We start from the raw sequence: 19,879 nt of genomic DNA, 5'->3' as shown, positions 1-19,879 counted from the left end.
CATTCCAAAGGACATTATACCTTAATTATTATGGTGGGTTTTTTTTTTTTTTTTTTTTTTTGCAAATACTTGCATCCTGAGAATAGCCTTACAGAAAGTTTCTTACAAGTGATTCTGTTGGAAACACTTAAAAGAAATAATCTAAGGTGAACAAACTTTATCATCTTTATGTCTTTCTGCAAAAATTCTACTAATATTGTCATGTTCTCATTAAGAAACCATTTAATCAGAAGTGCTCTTTCATCATATAAAATTATGCTACTACCTAAAGTTAACCTTAGTATGAAAACTGAGCATCATACAGAAGAAAACTTCTTTCTCCCTTCCTTTTAAAAACACATTTACTTTTTTTTAAAATGTTTATTTATTTATTTATTTGAGAGAGACAGACACAGAGAGAAAGACAGATAGAGGGAGAGAGAGAGAATGGGCGCGCCAGGGCTTCCAGCCTCTGCAAACGAACTCCAGACGCGTGCGCCCCCTTGTGCATCTGGCTAACGTGGGACCTGGGGAACCGAGCCTTGAACCGGGGTCCGTAGGCTTCACAGGCAAGCGCTTAACCGCTAAGCCATCTCTCCAGCCCCCACATTTACTTTTAAGTAGGAATAAAAATTAGTTTTATGAAGTATTTTTAATGAAAACTCCTCTTTAACTGTGAAAACGAAAATACATTTCTCACCTACTCCTTGCCCTGCAGAATGGCTGAACAAACATCACCTCATCTATTTGAAATGAATCCAATTTACTTCTCCTTGACCAAAAATCTGTTTCCATAGTTCTATAACATGCAATCACCCCAAGGAACATTGCCATTGTCATATAAGAGGCTTGGTGTTATCACCAAGGAAAATACACTTTGATTGAAAAAAAGGTCCAGTGTGGCTTTTGAAAAATGAAATGACCCCTTCTGGTACACAATTTTGTAAGGCACATTATAAAAATAGACATAGTCACTATGGACAAGGTTTAAAGGACAGAAGCTTTGCCAAATCAATAAGAAGTAGATGAAGTTTATAAATTTGGGATTAGCATTACAAATCAGTCCAATATTTATATTTCCTGGATGTTTTTGTGTTTTTATCAAATAAACACTTTAAATTTTATATAGACCAGTAATGTATTACTTGTATTTCAAGGACAATTTGAAAAATCAATTGTGAAGTATACAAATTTTCAAACAAAATGTTTTATTATTCAAAAATAAATGGTGAGCTGGGTGTGGCGGTTCATGCCTTTAATCCCAGCACCTGGGAGGCAGAGGTAGGAGGATTGCCATAAATTCAAGGCCACCCAGAGACTACATAATGAATTCCAGGTCAGTCTAAGCTAGAGTGAAACCCTACCTCGAAAAAAAATAAAAATAAAATAAATAAATAAATAAATAAATTGTGTTCTTTCATAAAGATTTTCCTCTCCTTATAGCACCAGTTGCTTGGTTTCCTATAGTCATACAGATATCAATAGTAAAAGAATTTTAAACATGATTTTCAAACCTTAAAACATTATCGCCACCATTAAATATTGGTAGAAGTTGCAGCTTTGCACAAATTAATCTGAGTTAGTTGATTCCTATTATTTGTCTATGAAAATCACAGATTTGAAATATTTATTTTAAAATGAACCCTCTAATTTTTAAGTCAATATCCTCTCAAATGAACCAAGTAATTATGAATTGATTATATTGTTTACATCCATAAACTACCTCTGCCTTGAAACTTGTAATGTGTTATAATAAGAGACTATTTCACTGTCAACTAATAAATAGTTAACCATTTTCAGTTGTTTTAATTTATAAAATGCATACATTTTATTTCTATCTTCATATTTATTATCTTTTCAATCAGATAGCTCTTTGTACATTAACAAATTCCCAATATATAGTAGATATATATAAAATACCATTAAAAAATGTTAGTCATTTTGTCCTTCTATTGGGTCACAGGTGGTTGATGCGGGCACATTCGCAATTAAACCATACAACTAAGAAGAATAGCTGAATACTTCAAATTGTATTCACAGAAACACTTCCAACTTTGAATGGACTTGAATGTTCACTTATAAACTATTTTATGTAAAGGAAATAGTCTATTAATTTATTTGTGTTCAATTGTTCCCATCCCAGACTCACTTCAATATCTTAGTCATCGTTAGCTGAACAGTAAATCAACAATGGTAGCAAATCCATAATGAAATATTTAAAACACATCTCTAGCAAGGCTGTGAATGAACATGAGTCTATATGAAATCAGGAGTCTTTCTTTCTCCTAAGAGCCACATGTCATGATATCACCAGCAAACTTGTAAATCAAAACACAATAGAGGCAATCTGCTAAGTGATTCCAAGTGGGTGTGGGCACTTGCTTCTTTTTACCAATATTTCCTCATGCTAGAGCTACTGTCTGTCCCCAGGGTAAACAATCAGTGAATACATGCTGCTAGATGTCCTATGACAGTCCAGTTTAGATTGTGACCCAGTGCAAATAGGAAAGGAATCACAGAAAAACATAGATGGGAGAAAACGGCTTCACATGTGTGCACAATGTGCCATGTGACACTGTACCACGTGTAAGAATTTAAGTGATTTGTAATTTTGGTTCATTTTTCTTCTAGGACATTTTTCCTCTTCTCAATTTCCATGTAAAATTTTCTATTCAGAAATTAGAATGGATTTTGTTTTCCTTTAAAGTCGATCTTGATGCACAGAAATGACACAAACACGGTTTGCTTTCCATTGCTTTCTTTCCAAAGCTGATTCTTACACTATTTCAAACCTTGACTTAAAAGCAGTCATAAAAATAATTTTACCATTATTATCCCTTTAAATACGGTTCTACGGATATATGAGGATAATATAACTGGAAAGCCTTTATGTGGCTCCTGCTGAAGGCATTCACTATTAAAAGCAAAATGAAACAATTTTGAATAATGGAATTAACAACCGCAACTACATAAAGACTACAAATATCAAGACTGAAGGGACCAAACTGACACCATGACAGGCTTCAATAAGGTGCCACCTTAACTAGGCAAGTTCCAGGTTCCCAGAGAGGCAGGCAAGACTTCTGAGAAAGGGAGGGACTTTACTCAACAGTGATCCTGACATGTGGCGGGAAAAGATAATGGCCCAGCGGCTGAGTCAGCTCCTAGAGACATGCAGCCTTTCGCAACCCTTCTGCTCCAACCAATCAGAGATGCACAACTGTAATTGCTGCTTGCCTAGCCAATCATTGTAAAAATTACTTAACCCACAGGAAATTCCCCTAGATCCAGCCGGAGGAATCCTTAGGACCAATCAAAAGGGCGCAAGTACAACTACTGTTCAAATTAGCCAATCATGTTAGAAAAGACTAAGCCCACCAAAATTTCTCTAGCTGTGCTTAAAGGGAGACTGTGAGCTCCTCTCAGGGTCACCTTTTTGTATGAATGGTTGACCCAATGCATGCTGACTGATTCTGCAGAATAAGCACTCTTTGCTTTTGCTTACTATTTGAGTCCAGGGTCTTCAGCGATTCTTGGACCCTTACAAAGACATGACTAATAAAAGAATCTAATTCCATTTCAACAGCATCAAACACTATTTCATCAAAATATTTTTTTTTCTGTGTTCTTTGACATAATGGCAATGACTAAATCTGTACTTAATCCATAGGATGCAACCAACAGTATTTCTTCATGGAATCTATACACTTGCAAATTGCACCAATGCCATCTTTAAAGATTCTATTTCCTGGTAGTTTCAGACACCAAACTTAATAATGAGCTCAGCAAAGTGAATTCTAGGTGAGGACAATTAGTTTCATATCATGCAAGACATCTTAGCTCAAGAGATCTTAACTTAGCATACATTTGTGTATTCAGATAATATTGTGGAAAGTAGGCCTATCATTCGCCATGGTGGCCACATGCCTATCAACCTACTGATGTAAGACTTCAAAATACAGTAGCAGTATTACAAGCACTAAGCCGTCCCTATGGCCCACAAACACCATCTTTCCAAAGATCAAGTTTCGTTTTATTTAGGTGAAGAGCTGAGCCTAAACAATCTTGGCTTTGCAAATAAGTCGCTAATTTGCATTCATCTTAAAAACAAAACAGAAGGTTCTGCATAATTAGCAGACAATTTATTTCCACCTGGTCTAAGCCAAGGTCACTGAGTCCAGCTAACAACTCACAGACCTCTAGTGGACAACAAAGACTCATCTACTGTCCAGACTAAAAGCATGGCGTTCAGCAGTCTCAACAAAGCATGTGAAATCAGGAGGAAGAAAATCCGTTTAGAAAAGACACCTACATAGACAGAACACCTGCTTTCATAATCAACTCAAAATGCAAGTGTCACTCCCACGAGCTCACCTGGCTGATGGGTTCCTTCGTGGGGGGCTTTCCTCTTCTAGCCGTACTAGTTGCCAGGGTCGTGGTGGTCTCCATGATCGAGGTGGACATCTCTGACTGCATCGCAGTGGCTGTCGACTCGGTTGTCATAGAGGAAGGCACTTCACCAACCAGTCTCACGTTTCCCACTATGGCGATGTTGGCATCATTTTCTGCTGCCATGTTCAGAACTTTCAAGCCGTTGTAGTAAAGCCCAGAGAGCTGGCCCTGGAAGGGCTGGCCCTGATCTTTCCCGCCAATTATTATGGTTGCTTGGCTATTGAAGATTGTGAGCTGACGCCCTGTAAAAATAATATTACATACATGCAAAACTGTTGATTGTGAACGCTACATTCTACAAAGGATGATATATATATAACACATCTTTCATGGGGTGGATAATGAGAGCAATAAACTATAAGAGATACATTTGACTCATAATTCATTGCTTATAAATGAGGTGTCCATGAAATGCATAATTATTGGCAAATACTTATAAATTCTCAACTTATTGTAAATGTGGTGCTTTTGCTAAAAGACCAATCAAATATCCATAGTACAAATCAGATTTAGTGGACCCTTTTTCTCTTTGTCCTTCAGAGCTTAATATTATGGTTTTCTTAAATCTAAATTGTTAAATTTAAGAAGTGTGTCATAGCTGACTTTTCTAATAGTTGTCATCCTAAAATCACTTCTAAAGGAAACTAATCTATAGAAGCTAAATTCTAATTTTTAATTTTATAGTAAAATTTCAAAATTCACATATTGCCCACAGGTATCTGCATGGTACTCTTTAGAAACTTTTTTTTTTGAAAACAATAGTCCATTGTTATTTCAATTATTCTTTTTTTTTTTTTTTTCTGGCAATCACACTGAAAAGAAATGCATGGTTTACACTGAGCATGTCAGAGACAAAAAATGTTCCAAAAATATTTTTCTGATTGGCTTTCAGCAAGTCTATCAAAACAAAACGAAACAAATTAAAAAAATTAAACAACAACAACAACAAAAAAAAAAAACAACTAAAAAACAAGCTTCAGATGTAAAAAGCGGCTTCAGGAATGACATACAGACCCATGGAGCAATCATGACACATTTCTATCAAACAGTGACCTGAGCAGCAGGGCCATTAGCAGCAAACTGAGAATCCAGTTTCAGCAGATTTCTCTCTGCTCACAAAAAGCATGCACACAACTTGAAGTTCAGTTTTAAGTAGGGCAAACGTTAAAGGGACTTCATTTTGACTGGCAATCCATATTGCCCACTATTTAAGATTCCTAGAGTTTAAACAAAGAGTTTTGTTTTGTTTTGTTTTTTCAGGACCATGATAATGATATCCGAACTACATATGTTTAGTTAATAATTTAGAGGCTGGCACATGGAATATCATCTATAAATGATTTATCATTTTGGGTTAATGCTTACTGTGATGAGTACCTTCATAGATTGAGTTAGTGGATTATATTTAACAGTCCCTTTAACCTTAAGTTAACTGGGTGATATTATTAAACCGCTGGTACTTCTAAAAATGTATAGAAATTATTATACACGGTATGCAGATATTACTATCTACATTTTACTGTTTTAAATTTGTTTTTAATTTAGTTTTACGGAAAATTTATTTTTTATGTTTATTAGTGTTACAATGACGTACTACTTGGTTATGTTCAAATTATTTTTTTATTTGAAGTTTTAATCAATGTTTTTTACCTTTGTCGAGTAGCCATTCATCAACTACTCGACCAAGTCGATATGGAATTCGCTGTCTAGCAATCGCCAGGCGCTCGTTATCATTGTTTCCTTTAAAGTTTAAAGAGACATTTCATTGGTTAAAATCTGTAAGGTCAAAGGTTAAAAGTTAATACTTAAAGCTTGAGCTATACAGTTGCCACATGATTTTTTTTGAAATTTGGAATTTTTAAAAAGCTCTACCTAGAACATTTCATGTTTCCGACTTGTCATCCATTCATTTATTTTATTTTAGCAAACAAAATTATTCCTACGTTAATTGAAAATTAGAAAGCTGCATTTGAGCTAGGTTATTGAACTTATGTTATAGACAGACCCGAACAACCAATTTAAACAGCATATAATAGCTTTACAAAAAAATGCCCATTGACCTCAGGGTTTTGTCTTTTTGATGTTTCTTATTAACTAGTTAAACGTGTTCAGCTGTAACAGGTTTAAGTTTTCCAAATACATTCAACCTCTTATTCCAGAGTCATCATGTATGAACACCAAACTTAACATCATCTTTGGCACACTAAAATCATCTAAAATCAATCCAGCATACTTTATTTCCTGTCCTGAAAACATATTGCCTTATTCAATATATTTAAGAAAAACCACAAAGTCCAAACAGTTCTTGTGTATCCTATAGAAATTCATTTAATAATCGCTAGGACATAATAGGAGATTACATATCATCTAATACGTTTCAGGAAAAGGCTTTGACAAAAGTAACCTTGAGTGTCCTATACTTTCATTTAAAGCTTAACATGTTGAAGCATGTGACATTTGAAGAAATTGCATGTATGTTTTTATATACTAAAATAGCTGTTTTTATGAAGCTACTCTGAAAAAAATATGTGAGTTTAAGGTACTAATATAAGTTATAAATAATGGCTTTATTCATAGATCTAAACTGAATGATGACCTTGATGACCTTGCTTCTGTGAATAAAACATAAAACTGTCTTTAAATAATGTCTGTTAGAAACACTATTCAAATTCACCTTGAATGAAGCTTGCAAATAAATGAATGTTTTCTTGATCTATAAAGCACTTAGAAAGAAGATTGGCTGCGAACCCTGAGCTCAACATTGTGTATTATAAGGAAGAGTTTCTCTATTCTGTGAAAATGAGCTAAAATGGCATTTTTAATTAATTAATTTCTTTATTTATTTATATTTGAGAGGTAGAGAGAAGGAGAAAGAGAAAGAGAGAGCCAGAAATTCTAGCCACTGCAAATGAACTCCTTCAGACACATGCACCACCTTGTGCATATGGCTTATGTGGGTACTGGGGACTCGAACCTGGGTCTTTAGGTTTTGCAGGCAAGCATATTAACTGCTAAGGCAGCTCTCCAGCCTCTAAAATAGAATTTTGGGCAAAGGCATTTTTGGCAATAGCTCAGATGAAGACTAAGAGGTGAAGAAAAAAACAACACCTTATACGACAGTGTTACCTATATTAAAGGACTGTGACATTGTGCTAGAGAAGAAAATGAACTGTCCCCCCCTCAGATTTAGATTTGCTTATAAAGTACTTTCACTTCTTGATGATAAGATACCACAGTGAACAGACCCTAAACTTGCCTTTGGAGAAAAAGAAAAGAGCTAACCTTTAGATTGTTTCAATGTGTCTTTCAAATGTCACTGTGACAAAATATTTCAAAAAGTTAATATTCAATATAAAATGCAATTTTCAAAATTGCGACAAATATACATGTATTAATATAAACATTGATTTGTATTTATCTGTATTATGTAGTTATGTAAATACTATAAGTAGTACTTGACATATAGAAATGTATTTTTAACAACAATCATTTTTTGAAGGATGCATACAGTAAAAAAATCCAACTCTATCTAACTTTTAAAATGGGTATGGAATTTGTGTTCTGTGTGATTGCCTATATATTAAAAATATTGTTTAAGTATATGATTTTGTGTTATATGTGATTTATATAATAATCATGTTTCACATGCACAATTTGAAAATCAAATGAGAATACATTAAAATAACACATATCTTGGGCTGGAGATATGGCTTAGAGGTTAAAGATGCTTGCTTGCAAAACCTGCTGGCTTTGGTTTTAATGCTCCAGTACCCACATAAAACCCGATGCACAAAATGGCACATTTCAGTTTCAGTTTCAAGAGGTCATGGCATGCTCATTCTTTTTCTCTCTCTTCGCAAATAAATAATATTAAACACGAAAGACACATCTTTTTTTGTTGTTGTGGTTTGAGTTGGGGTCTTGTTCTAGCCCAGGCTGACCTGGAATTCACTATGTAGTCTCAGGGTGGCCTTGAACTCACGGCAATCCTCCTATCTCTGCCTCCCAAGCACTGGGATTAAAGCAAAAAGACACATCTTTTTTGATGAACTTCCGTTAGTCAATATTCCTTGCCGTTTTGTGTGGCATACCTTTTCTAACAAATTTATGGTTTGTTGCTTCCTCGAGTTATTTTGTTCCCATCATCACTAAAGGCGCATATTCCCTATGACACCTTCCAAAGCCAGGATATATGTTTCTCTTACGAGCCTGTGTCTCCTTGCAGTGGGTCTGACTCACTTCCGTACATCAATGAGCATGTCAGGATGCCACTAGTACACCCTCCCCACAGCCCTCAGGACAAACACCTCAGGCCTTTAATGAGTTGTTTGAGGACAGCCGTGGTCTGTTCTCTTTCTACCTTCACTGCCTCATCTCCTGGCCATCCTTTGACTTGCCCTCCACTTAGCCCCATGGGGTGATCTCCAGCTTTTCTAAATCTCCTCTTTCTTGCCTCTGGGCATTTGTAGCTATAACTTCTTGACATACCATCCCTTACTCCTAGTTCATCTCCATTTTTTCTCAGCCACGAGACTACTGGCTCCTTTTGTTTTATGTTGGCGTATGTCTTTTCTAGCTCATTCTTGGGAATGTCTTTCTTAGTGTTCTGTTCCTCTTTCATCAATTATAATTTTGCCTTTCGAATCAACAGTAAGAGAAGCAAATTTTTAAATGAAACAAAATTAAAATGTTTTCGATGAAATTTTTATGTTTGATCCAATCTCTGGAGCCCCTTGTATGATGGAACATGTCTATATATGTTCTGCCTATAATGTTGGGAGTGAGATTGTCTTCATGGGCCCACAAAATCATCGCTCTTTCACAAATCCTTTAGGATTTACCAAGGACATTGTTATTATCATTTACATTTCGTAAGGTAAGATGGTGAGGCAGAGGTAAGTAAAATTATAATACCTAGTACAGTTGAGAATCCAGAGAAGAAAAGAAATTAATTTGTTCCTTTTATGACCAAGCCATGCCATCCACAGCACCTTGAGACATAAAAGGTTCCAAACATTCCCGTTCTCCTGGAAGACAAGTTGTGCTCACAATGATCTACTGTGTCCTAATGGTTTGCTACCGGCCCTGTCCAGAGACAAGCTGGAAAGGAGAGAGGGTCTAAGTTGTGAGTCAAAACCCCAGTGCATTTCACTGGCCTGCGAAAAGAGAGCCTGAGCTCTGAAACGTGTTCAAAACTAATCTTGGGTGCTTGGTCGATGGCTCAGCAGCTCACCCTTCTCTCTGTGCAGCCATGAAGACATGATCTCCCTCTCCAGCACCCATGTGGAAAGGTGGACATGGCTGCACTTGCCTGTAAGGCCAGGTGTGAAGTGGATAGAGACTAGAGAAATCCTTGGCCTGCTGGCTCACCAGTCTGATAGAAAAATAGCAGCTCCTCCTCGTTCAGCAAGAGAAACTCGGCCTCGAGGTCATGGAGCTAAAGAGCCGTAGAGGTGGACACTCAGAGTCTTCCCATAGACACTGTAAAGTGTGCACATGGGCACACATGTCATCATTCACATGTGTATACCGCCTCCCCACACACACACCACATGGACTGCACACACACACGTGCCTCAAAAAATGGTAAAAGTAAATAAATAAATAGACTATTTTTGTTCTGGCTCTGTATTTGTTCCTTCCTTCATAGTAGCTCATCTCTCGTCTCTGCTTCTCCTTCGACCCACTTCCAGATCCCATGTTCTCATGTTGCTGCTAGGGAACTCTACTGTACATCTGTCTCTCCTTTCTCTGTCCATATCTCATCGCCTTCTGTAGTTCCAACTGGTAAGCTCCTGTTTCTTGACAATAGCTGGACTAGATGGTAGAAAAGCCATCTGACCCATCAAAGTGAATTCATAAGCATGAAGGATGTGCTCTGATGAAAGCATTGAGTCAAGTGTCCATCAGCACATCACATGCACTAGACAATGGAAGGGCGCACGCTGGGGGGGGGGAATCAGTGTGAAACAAAGGGAAGTTTAAAAATAACAAGTCTAAGTCAGTTTCATAAAATAGATAACTTGCCATAAGCATGCAATTAACCACTATGTGAAATGGAGCAGGACAGCAATGGATTACAGGTATGGTCAACCACGAAGTACCATACATATAGAGAGCAACCTCCCTCGGCTCAGTGAGACAATGGCTGCGTATCAGTGTGTTGATAATATAGAGATTAATCTCCAGAGGATTGATAGTGGATCCTTCTTTTAAGTTTCACAAAGCTATTCATTTCTATATGAGTTTTGTTTTTCAATAAACATACTTTGCCATGAAATGTAGTCTCTGAAATAATTATAGATATGAGAAATGAATACAATGTTTATGCCATGAGACATAAGCAAACTCTTAAAACTACTGACTAAAGTATGGTGGAAACCGTCAAGAATTTGAAAGATACATATACGTCATAATAATATTGGTCTAGAGAGATTGTTTAGCGGTTAAGCTGCTTGCCTGCAAAGTCAAAGAACCTAGGTTCCTAGGACCCACGTAAGCCAGATGCACAAGGTGGCACATGTGTGTGTAATTCCTTTGCAGGGCTGGAGGCCTTGGTATGCCCATTCTCTTTCTTTATGTGCCTCTTTCTCTTTGTCTCTCAAATAAATAGAATGCAAAAAAAGAAATTAAATAAAAATATTGCAAGAATTGGGGCTGGAGAGACGGCTTAGTGGTTAAGGTGTTTGCCTGCAAAGCCAAAGGATACTGGTTCAATTCTCCAGGGCCCACGTAAGCCAGATGCACAAGGGGGTGCGCGTGTCTGGAGTTTGTTTGCAGTGGCTAGAGGCTCTGGCATGCCCATCCTCTCTCTTTCTCTCTCTATCTCAAATAAATAAATAAAATATATTTAAGAATGGATGTTGGTGTGGGCCATTTAAAAAAAATTTAGTGCTGCATTATCAGTAAAATATTTATACATATTTTGTTTGCACCCACTGCTCCTTTAGGAACAAAGACAAACATTTTCTCTAAATTAAATACAGTGTCATGATGCGATGATATGACCCACGGGCCCTCAGTTAGTTCACTTACCACCCGGAGCCGCAGCCCGTAAGCAGCTCATTGTGAAGCGGCAGACCTTTGTATCCCATGAACAGTATCTCCTGCGAGACTGCTGCAATAGTGGCATCGAAAGCCGACTACGAGCTGCAGAGTTCACTGGTGACTTGGATGATATAAGCTTACTGCGTCTCTAACTGGCTTGAGAAATTTCTTCAAGTCCCTCTTTCATATGGATCTAAATTAAGATATCTAGTGTCCCTTGACACAAAAGTTTATAGAATTACTCATTCTTATTAGCGACTTACACTCAAAGCGCTTCACGTATTGTACCACCAGATTAACGACAAACAAAATGGCCTTTGCACATGTTGGATCTCATTGCCTTATTTATAGAATACTCATTTCCCTAAGCTTTTACATGACAAAAGACGGGATTGGCCTATCAAAAACCAGCAGCGAGAAATGAAAAGCAACAAGGACAAGCAGATAACCAAATGCAAAAGCTACTCTGATAAATTAAAGGTCATGATTTGTTATCATGCAAACTAAAGAGGCCTTTTGTGCTCTCCATGTAGCATTTAAGACAGAAGAATAATTTAACAGCTACAAAAATAGACAAAGCCATGACAGACATCACTAAACAGAGAAAATTTTCACAAAAGGAAACATAAGAACAGCCTCATGCCCCTCACAAAGGGCATCTTGTTGTTTTCCAGACGTGGGACTCTTGAGCATGGTTCTAATTCATAATGCCATAACATTTCTGCTTACATGCCCTAATAAGAACTCATAATCACTAAGCCATCTTTTCCCAGTTCTTGATGTCTGAAAAGAAAACTGTGGTTCAGCTGGCATTTCTACCATGCACACCAACCTTGGCTTCTCATCTAGTCTTCTTAAAATGTAGATTTTTTTTTTTTTTTTTTTTTTTTTTTTTGGAGAAGGGAATCGGGGAATACCTCATGCAGAAGTGGACGTGGCCTGTAGATGATGCATGCACAGAGAATTCACTGTCCTCACATGAAGAAAATGAGCCCGTTAAGCGGAGCCTTCCAATCTCATTTTCCATGGATTTAAATCTATTTCTATTCACTTGCAACTTGAACGCAGAAAATTGTTGTTTTCGGTTAGAAAGGCGGGGTCTGCCAACTCTGCACGAATTATTTAAGATTAAATGGTTTGAATGTTGAAAGGACAGGCTTCTGGGTCGTTGTTAGCCCCCTTCAGTTTTATAAAAGGTGAAAGCTCTTAAATACAAAAATAAATAAATAAAAATTTTTGTATATGAAGTGAACATTTTGAGTTATAGTTGAAATTGTTAAACTAACTTGTTTTGGAGTATGTAAGTAGTTCATGAGATTATAATGGTGCATGCCCGTGTGTGTGTGTGTGTGTGTGTGTGTGTGTGTGTGTGAGTCCAAGGGGTCCACATGACCACATGTGTGGAGAACAGTAAAGGACACTAAGTGTCCTCCTCTACTGCTCTTGCATGTCATTTCCTTACCAAACCTCAAGCTCACCCCACTTAGCCTCCTGTCTTTGCCCACTCTGAGCATGAGTGCAGAAATCAAATTCAGGTTCTTCTATTTATTAGCAAGTACTCTTACCAGCTGAGCCATTAGCCCAGCACCCAAAATGTATTTACTTCATCAGCAATTATTTCCTGAAGATCAGTACCCATATGATCAGCCTCACTGTGAAAAGAGAATGCCTCCACATTAAATCGCAGCTTCGTTATTGACTGGCCCAGCAACAATGCATGGAGACTATGGCATCTTGGGCTCTAGTTTCATCAGGATTAAAACGGTACTGGTAAGCATATTGACATAGGTCATTCTTACACAGGGCCTGGTACTTAGTAAGCTCTGAGAAATATTTGCCTTCATTTAGTAGCAGTGCCATTGTTTAATATCTGTCATGACCTGCCCTATGTGTCATATCATGGAAACTATTTTTCACCTGCCTGATCCTATGAAGGGAGGTGAGGGAAGTGTGACTAAGAGTAGAAAATAAATGTGTATTTCTTTCTTAGGGTGAATAACAGCTTGAGAGCTGGCCTTATTATCAGCAGTGTCCTGAAACTCATAGGTGTTTTATCAAAATTACTTCACTTCCCCCAGCAGTTGCTGGGGAATCACACAGAGGGAATAAAGCTAGCATACCTTCACTATTCAGGCCAAGGGCATGGCAACAAAATCTCCTTCTGGTCTAAGTAGTTTAGACAAATGAGAAATGGGCATTTAAACCCATGCATTGATGCCTCAAAGAGATCAGCTTCAAACAGAATGCTACAACCCTAACGTCGTGGCAAAGGGGGACGTATTAATTTTCAAAGGAAGCAGATGCTATGTGTGACGGAGTTGGTGGGCTGGATGGTCTCAAGGGGAGCCTCCAAAGCTAATGAGCTTGGTCTTAGGCTCTGGATTGGATGACCATATAGACAAGCATTAGGCAACAGTGTGGGATTGCGCTGGGCTTTCATACGGGAACTGAGTTTAGAGACGTGACAAACAAGAGAACCATAAGTTGGTTCCCGCTTGGCAAATATCTTTAGAAGGCAGTGAAATCTTTGACTTGGCATGTACTTTTTCTTCTTCTTCCCAAAACTATCTTATGGTGCTTAGGCAATTTTATGAAGTCTTCCAGTTGTCATCTGTGGGGATCTTTATAATTAAGCCATTACATTTTTCTGATCTGCTTGATATAATAAGCTTCTCTCTCTCTCTCTCTCTCTCTCTCTCTCTTTTTTATAAAAAGCTTATAGATACATACTTCACTCACTACCTAGTCATTTCTCTGGATTCCATCTACCGCCCACTGGAGCCTGTCATGGCTCTGACAGCCATTTCAAAGGAGACAGGCAGGCGCAGGTTAGGATGTAGAACATTTCGGTTTTACACAAAGTAGTTAAGAAGGTGGGAAGGGGGCACTGGAATGTTAGAAAAAAGAAAAGCGGTCTGAGTCCTCATTTGAAACTTTCAGCAAGAAGCAGGAAAAAGTGAAAAATCAAAAGAGAAGCTAACAGTCTGAAATCAGCGGCTACACTCTGCACACTCCTTCTGACCAACATGTATCAAAGTAAATCATTTCTTGGATCTGTCAAACAACTTCGTTCACACAAATTACACTGTTTCTGGTTCATCTCTCATCCTCATGCTCGGGTGAGTTCTCAACCAACCAAAATTTGCAAGTGGGCTTTTGTCATTTCTAGGCTGGGGGAAGATCATCAGTTGGGATCCAACGTCCTAAAGATTACAACAAGTCCAGATGACAAAATGTCTGTTGCATCTTTCAGGATCTCCTGTGAATTTCCTTCTGCTCTTGACACTTTCCCCTGAATTGAAGCTTCCTGGGATTTTTCCAGCAGAGCATAAATGAAGAACAGTGAGGAGCAGTAATGAATCGATTCATACATTTGTCTTAACAAGCTGAGCCGGTGATCTGTTAGTAAGGACTGTTGGACCTGGTCAGCGCACTCATTCTTGACTCTGCTAGGCTAGTACATCCATTCAGTTGTAACATATCCACACACTGGGAAGAAAAACTGGGAACTCAGCAGCTCAGTCCTAACTATCACAATATTTCCTGAAGTCATTTAAGCCCATGTTTCTAACTTGAGTAAAGATACCTTGTTTTTTGAGCCACGCATGGTGGCCCAAGCCTTTAATCCCAGCACTCGGGAGGCAGAGGTGGGAGGATTGCTGTGAGTTCGAGGATAGCCTGAGACTATATAGTGAATTCCATGTCAGCCTGAGCTAGAGTGAAACCCTACCTCAAACAACAACAAAATACTTTCAATGTCCTTCACACAACTCAGTAACAGCTACGCGATGGACTGTGTACCCTCAAGGTCTGTATGATGAAACCCTAACTATGCAGTACATTTGACTGTGATGTGACTATATTTGATACAGAGGCCTTCAAAAGAGGTTGATGGGTTAAAATGAACCATTAGAGTGGATCTTAATCTAATTTGACTTTGTTCTCAGAAGACAACGTTTGAACGCACAGACACAGCATGGAGGTTTATGAAGAGAGGAAAAACCAAGGACAGCCCACTGAGAAAGTGACCAGCTTTAAACTAAGGAAACATAACTCCAAAGAATCCACACCTGTTGACACCCCAACCCTTCAGCCTAAGGAGCAATGAAAAAGAAAAAAGAAGTGTCTGTTTTTTGTTTGTTTTTTTTTTTTTAATTTTTATTTATTTATTTGAGAGCGACAGACACAGAGAGAAAGACAGATAGAGGGAGAGAGAGAGAATGGGCGCGCCAGGGCTTCCAGCCTCTGCAAACGAACTCCAGACGCGTGCGCCCCCTTGTGCATCTGGCTAACGTGGGACCTGGGGAACCGAGCCTCGAACCGGGGTCCTTAGGCTTCACAGGCAAGCGCTTAATGGCTAAGCCATCTCTCCAGCCCAAGAAGTGTCTGTTTATGCCAGAGTCTGTGGCGATTTGTCATGGCAGTACTAGCAAATTATATGGAGATGATGTTAAGTTATTTTAAAATAGCTTAGTCACTGTAAACTTATTTGCAGATTTTACGTGTTAAGATGTGATAGTATTTTGCTGCAAAGTGTTAAATTAGTCTAGAAATAAGTACTCTTAAATTAGAGTTTCAGTAAAGTACTATGCTAATGTCAATAACATTTCCATTTCGATTACTGGTTTTAGTTTAAAAATGCATTGTGTTTTTTCATGGTTATGCTACAAATCAGAGAAGCCTGTACCAAAAACTTGAATTGGTTGGCACAACTACCGTCTCCCAATTTGCATTTTTTCCACTACTGATAAACTACAAGATAATTCAATAGATTTCAGAATGAAAGGTGTGAGTATGATTATATGTAATTGATTATGTACAATTTTCGCTTCAGGAATTTCAGCACACTTCATATCAGCATGTGACATTTTTGAAACAAAAGAGGAGTTTTGTGTTACTATCATTTTCTTTGTGTCTTCATTAGTACAGATGACTGTCCATTTAAGTTTTAAGTTAGTTTTCTTCTTGTGTATAACTGCATGTGTGTGCACATGTCTTGGGGGGGTATACATGCTCATGTGTGTATGTGGAGTGTGTGTGGAGGCCAAAGGATAACCTTATACACAATTTCTCAGACACCACTCACTACTTTTAAGACAGGATCTCTCATTGGCCAGGAATTCTCCAAGTAGGCTTGATTGGCAGGCCAGCAAGGCCCAAGGGTCCTCCGCAACTGCGGGGATTACAAGTGCTTGCCGCCACACCTGCTCTTTTCTTTCTTCCTTTTTTTTTTTTTTTAACATGGATTCTGGGGAAAAATCTCAGGTCCTCATGCTTGCAAGGCCAACACTTTATTGACAGAGATAATCTCCTTATTGTGTGATTTCTAATTTATAGACATTCCCAGTGCTAAACAAACAACTCAACAGAACAACAATGGGTAAAACAACTCTCTACACACATTCATGACTCCAAGGGGTGAGAGTCTCTTGAGGAAAGATATGGTTATCTCAATATGTCAACTACTGTGCAATCAGAAAAGGTTTATTGCATCCATTTCTAAAATTCTAAATCCTACAAGCTAGCTTTTATTTATTCATGCTAATTTCTATTCTTAGGACCTGCCTGAGGAAAAAAAAAAAGCTAAACATTGGAAATAATTATAAATGGTCATAGTTAATTTTGGTAAATTTCCAAAGAGTTGTGCAAAAAAAAAAATAAATAAATAAATAAAACAACCAGCAAAGACTGCTTGAATAGAATAATTACCTTCTAGTCAAGATTTGATGAAATTTGTTGGAAGTTTAACTCTCTTCTACTGATTATTATCACTGAGGAATTATGCTTGTTAGAAGCCCAATTCAAGACCTGGAGGCTACATAGCTCAGTGACGCTTGGATACAAATGATGGACCCTGACGGAGACACTCAGAGACAGCGAGACCCTGACCAATAGATGGATAAAGACTTGATCTCTGTGTACAAGGGACCATCACAGGATTGCTCATGTATTCAACAGTGTAGACATAGCTATGCAATCAGGCTTCAGGAAACATTTTGGCCTGAGTTTTACATGGGGACATTTTTGGAAGAAGTTAAAGACAAACCTGGATTTCGCTTTTACTTTCCTCAGACATTGTGGGGACTTGTATCTAACATCTCTGGAGCCTGCGTCTTTAGCAAGAAACAGACATTCACTTTCTTTTATTGTAGATAGGCTTTGTCAGATTACAGATAGAATTTAAGAGAAGGAAGGAAGGCAGAGCTCTTGCCCAAGGAGGAAAGATGGGATTCCTGGAAATGGATATGCCTATGATAATCGCTTTCAACACCACAGTGTCTTTTCAGTGTCTAGTTCTGTGCCATAGCCCAAGTAACACCTGGGCTACAAAATCGCCTCTGTGGTCCCTTTACACTTTCTCTCTGTCACTGGCCTGGCTCCTACACTCTAGCCCCAGGAGGTACTTGATGTATGTTTGATACGTTAGATTGCAAACACCCTGAGAGCAGAGGCTCTTTGCTTTTGATCACCACTGTTTTCCCAGCAGAAGTCCAAGCACATGGTGGCTCTTCCATAAACATTCTTGAGTGGGCTACTGAGTGAATTAGTGGACTACACCTCCTCAAGCATTGTCTTCCAGGTCCCTTTGCCCACGCAGGCCTTCCCACAGAGAATCTGCAGCCAGTATCAGGATGAAGTCATAATTATAGCCTTCCTTAATCCCAGATTGTGGTGTTGTCTAGCGTTCACACTGGATCCTCTTTTATTGTTGGTGGAAACAGTTATGCCCTAGAGTGATGATTCCTTTTCTCCTCGATGCAGCATAAAAACAGAAGTAATTTAACAACACAATGAGCTGTGGCGTCAACTTGTTTTATTAAGCGTGACTATTTGGGGAGGTACGCCACGACAGCTTGGCAGAAAACTTTGGAATCAATACAACGCGTAGGGCTGCTAATTCATTTTTAGTAAATCTTTGAGCATCTGATAAGAAACAGATCATAGGCAAACGCTGAGAAATGACTGAGGAAAAGGTTGCTGGTTTCCATCACAAAACAGACCACGATGGATAGAAAAGAGTATGTTTTTACACGGCAATCAACGGAGTTCATGCCCAAAGATACTTATTCATTAAAAGTGTGTGTGTGTGTGTGTGTGTGTGTGTGTGTGTGTGTGTGTGTTTAATTTTCCTCTTCTTCCCTTGTTACTGACTGCAAAAATGTTATTCTAGGAAAATAAAAATCTCTGGCCTGAAACCATAAAGACATTATTGAGTCCCAGTTCTGCTATTATTACAAGTAGACCTATCAATGCTTTATTTGGGTAGCTATTAATATTAAAAATATTTCATGTTGCCACACTTTTAGGGAAGAAACTTCAGTTGATGACTATGCTCAGGGAATCACACTATAACACCAAGAGTAGTCCACTTTAAATATAATTTATGTTGTCAGAATAATTTATGTGAAAATCATAGCACGGGTAACTTTAGATGATATATTTCTCATCATAGTAATTTTATTTAAGTATACTACTTTTCTTTAAGTGACATGCTACAGATACTTAAAATATAAGCATATTACGATTTATGGAGGAGGATAGTTAATTCTGTTTGATTTTTATGGAGGAAAACCCCCTAGGTTAAAATTCTAGTAATGTATACACTCATAGACATGTCACCAAATTTTTCCAAGTCTTATCACATCTGCAATATGGGGCCATTTTATCACATTATTTTAAAGAATAAGATGGGTATATGCAAGGCAGCTGGGCACCTTAGTGGCACATAGTAGATGATTAAAATGATTGTGTAACTGGCTTGAATAGAGTCATATGCCTTGAGAAATGAAAAGATCTTAGTTAGATTCCAGTCCAATCCCCATGTAATGTAGAATGATTTGTTTGATAAACTTGATGTCTAAAGTCTATAGTACTATAAGAATGTCTGAGAAGTACCTTAAGATCATAACAGTTGAGGTAAATTTTCTCTACAAACTCCTCTTCATGACATATTTTTCCTCAAGTATATGTAAATGTATATAAAGAACATCACCACCTTTCATGGAAAAATATAGTACACCGGTTGTTTTGGCTTGACTAAACATTGAACTATTTTAATTCCATGTTGCCATTAGGGATTTTGTGGTATCACAGTTTACAACCAGGGCCTTGTACGTGATAGGTAAGCACACTCCCAACTGAGCTTATCCTTAGCTTTCCATTTTCAAGTATTATTTTTTTCCTGGAAAAGAGGGTGCTGAGATATTACCCAGGTTGGTCTTGAACTTATGACCTTCCCACCTCAGCCTCCCAAGCAGCTGAGAGTCCAAGTGTACAGCAACTGATCATTCTAATGTTTCAGCAGGTTAAGGGCTTTTAAGTCTATTCAATAAATAACACAACAAAAAGTTCAAAGTATTGAATTAAAATGATAAATACAGTAAAAATAATAAGCAAAGGT

At 38.0% G+C, this 19,879-nt stretch overlaps 1 protein-coding gene across 4 annotated transcripts in view; it reads right to left on the bottom strand.

Annotated features, from left to right (window-relative positions):
- Nrxn1 (neurexin 1) overlaps positions 1 to 19,879 on the bottom strand; it is a 450,130-nt gene that overhangs the window by 136,830 nt on the left and 293,421 nt on the right. For 2 of the 4 annotated variants that reach the window (XM_045137745.1, XM_045137742.1), the window contains exons 4-5: positions 6,082 to 6,171; positions 4,354 to 4,673 (exon numbers count right to left, since the gene is read on the bottom strand). In XM_045137745.1, coding sequence (XP_044993680.1) covers positions 4,354 to 4,673; positions 6,082 to 6,171 — 410 coding nt within the window. The remainder of the gene's footprint in view (positions 1 to 4,353; positions 4,674 to 6,081; positions 6,172 to 19,879) is intronic. The other 2 variants (XM_004660157.2, XM_045137743.1) reach the window with 1 other exon arrangement.

Source organism: Jaculus jaculus, chromosome 18 (genome assembly GCF_020740685.1).
Source record: "Jaculus jaculus isolate mJacJac1 chromosome 18, mJacJac1.mat.Y.cur, whole genome shotgun sequence".
Taxonomy (NCBI): Eukaryota; Metazoa; Chordata; class Mammalia; order Rodentia; family Dipodidae; genus Jaculus; species Jaculus jaculus.
Note: the sequence above shows the minus strand (reverse complement) of the source record. Positions and strands in the feature narration are given on the sequence as shown.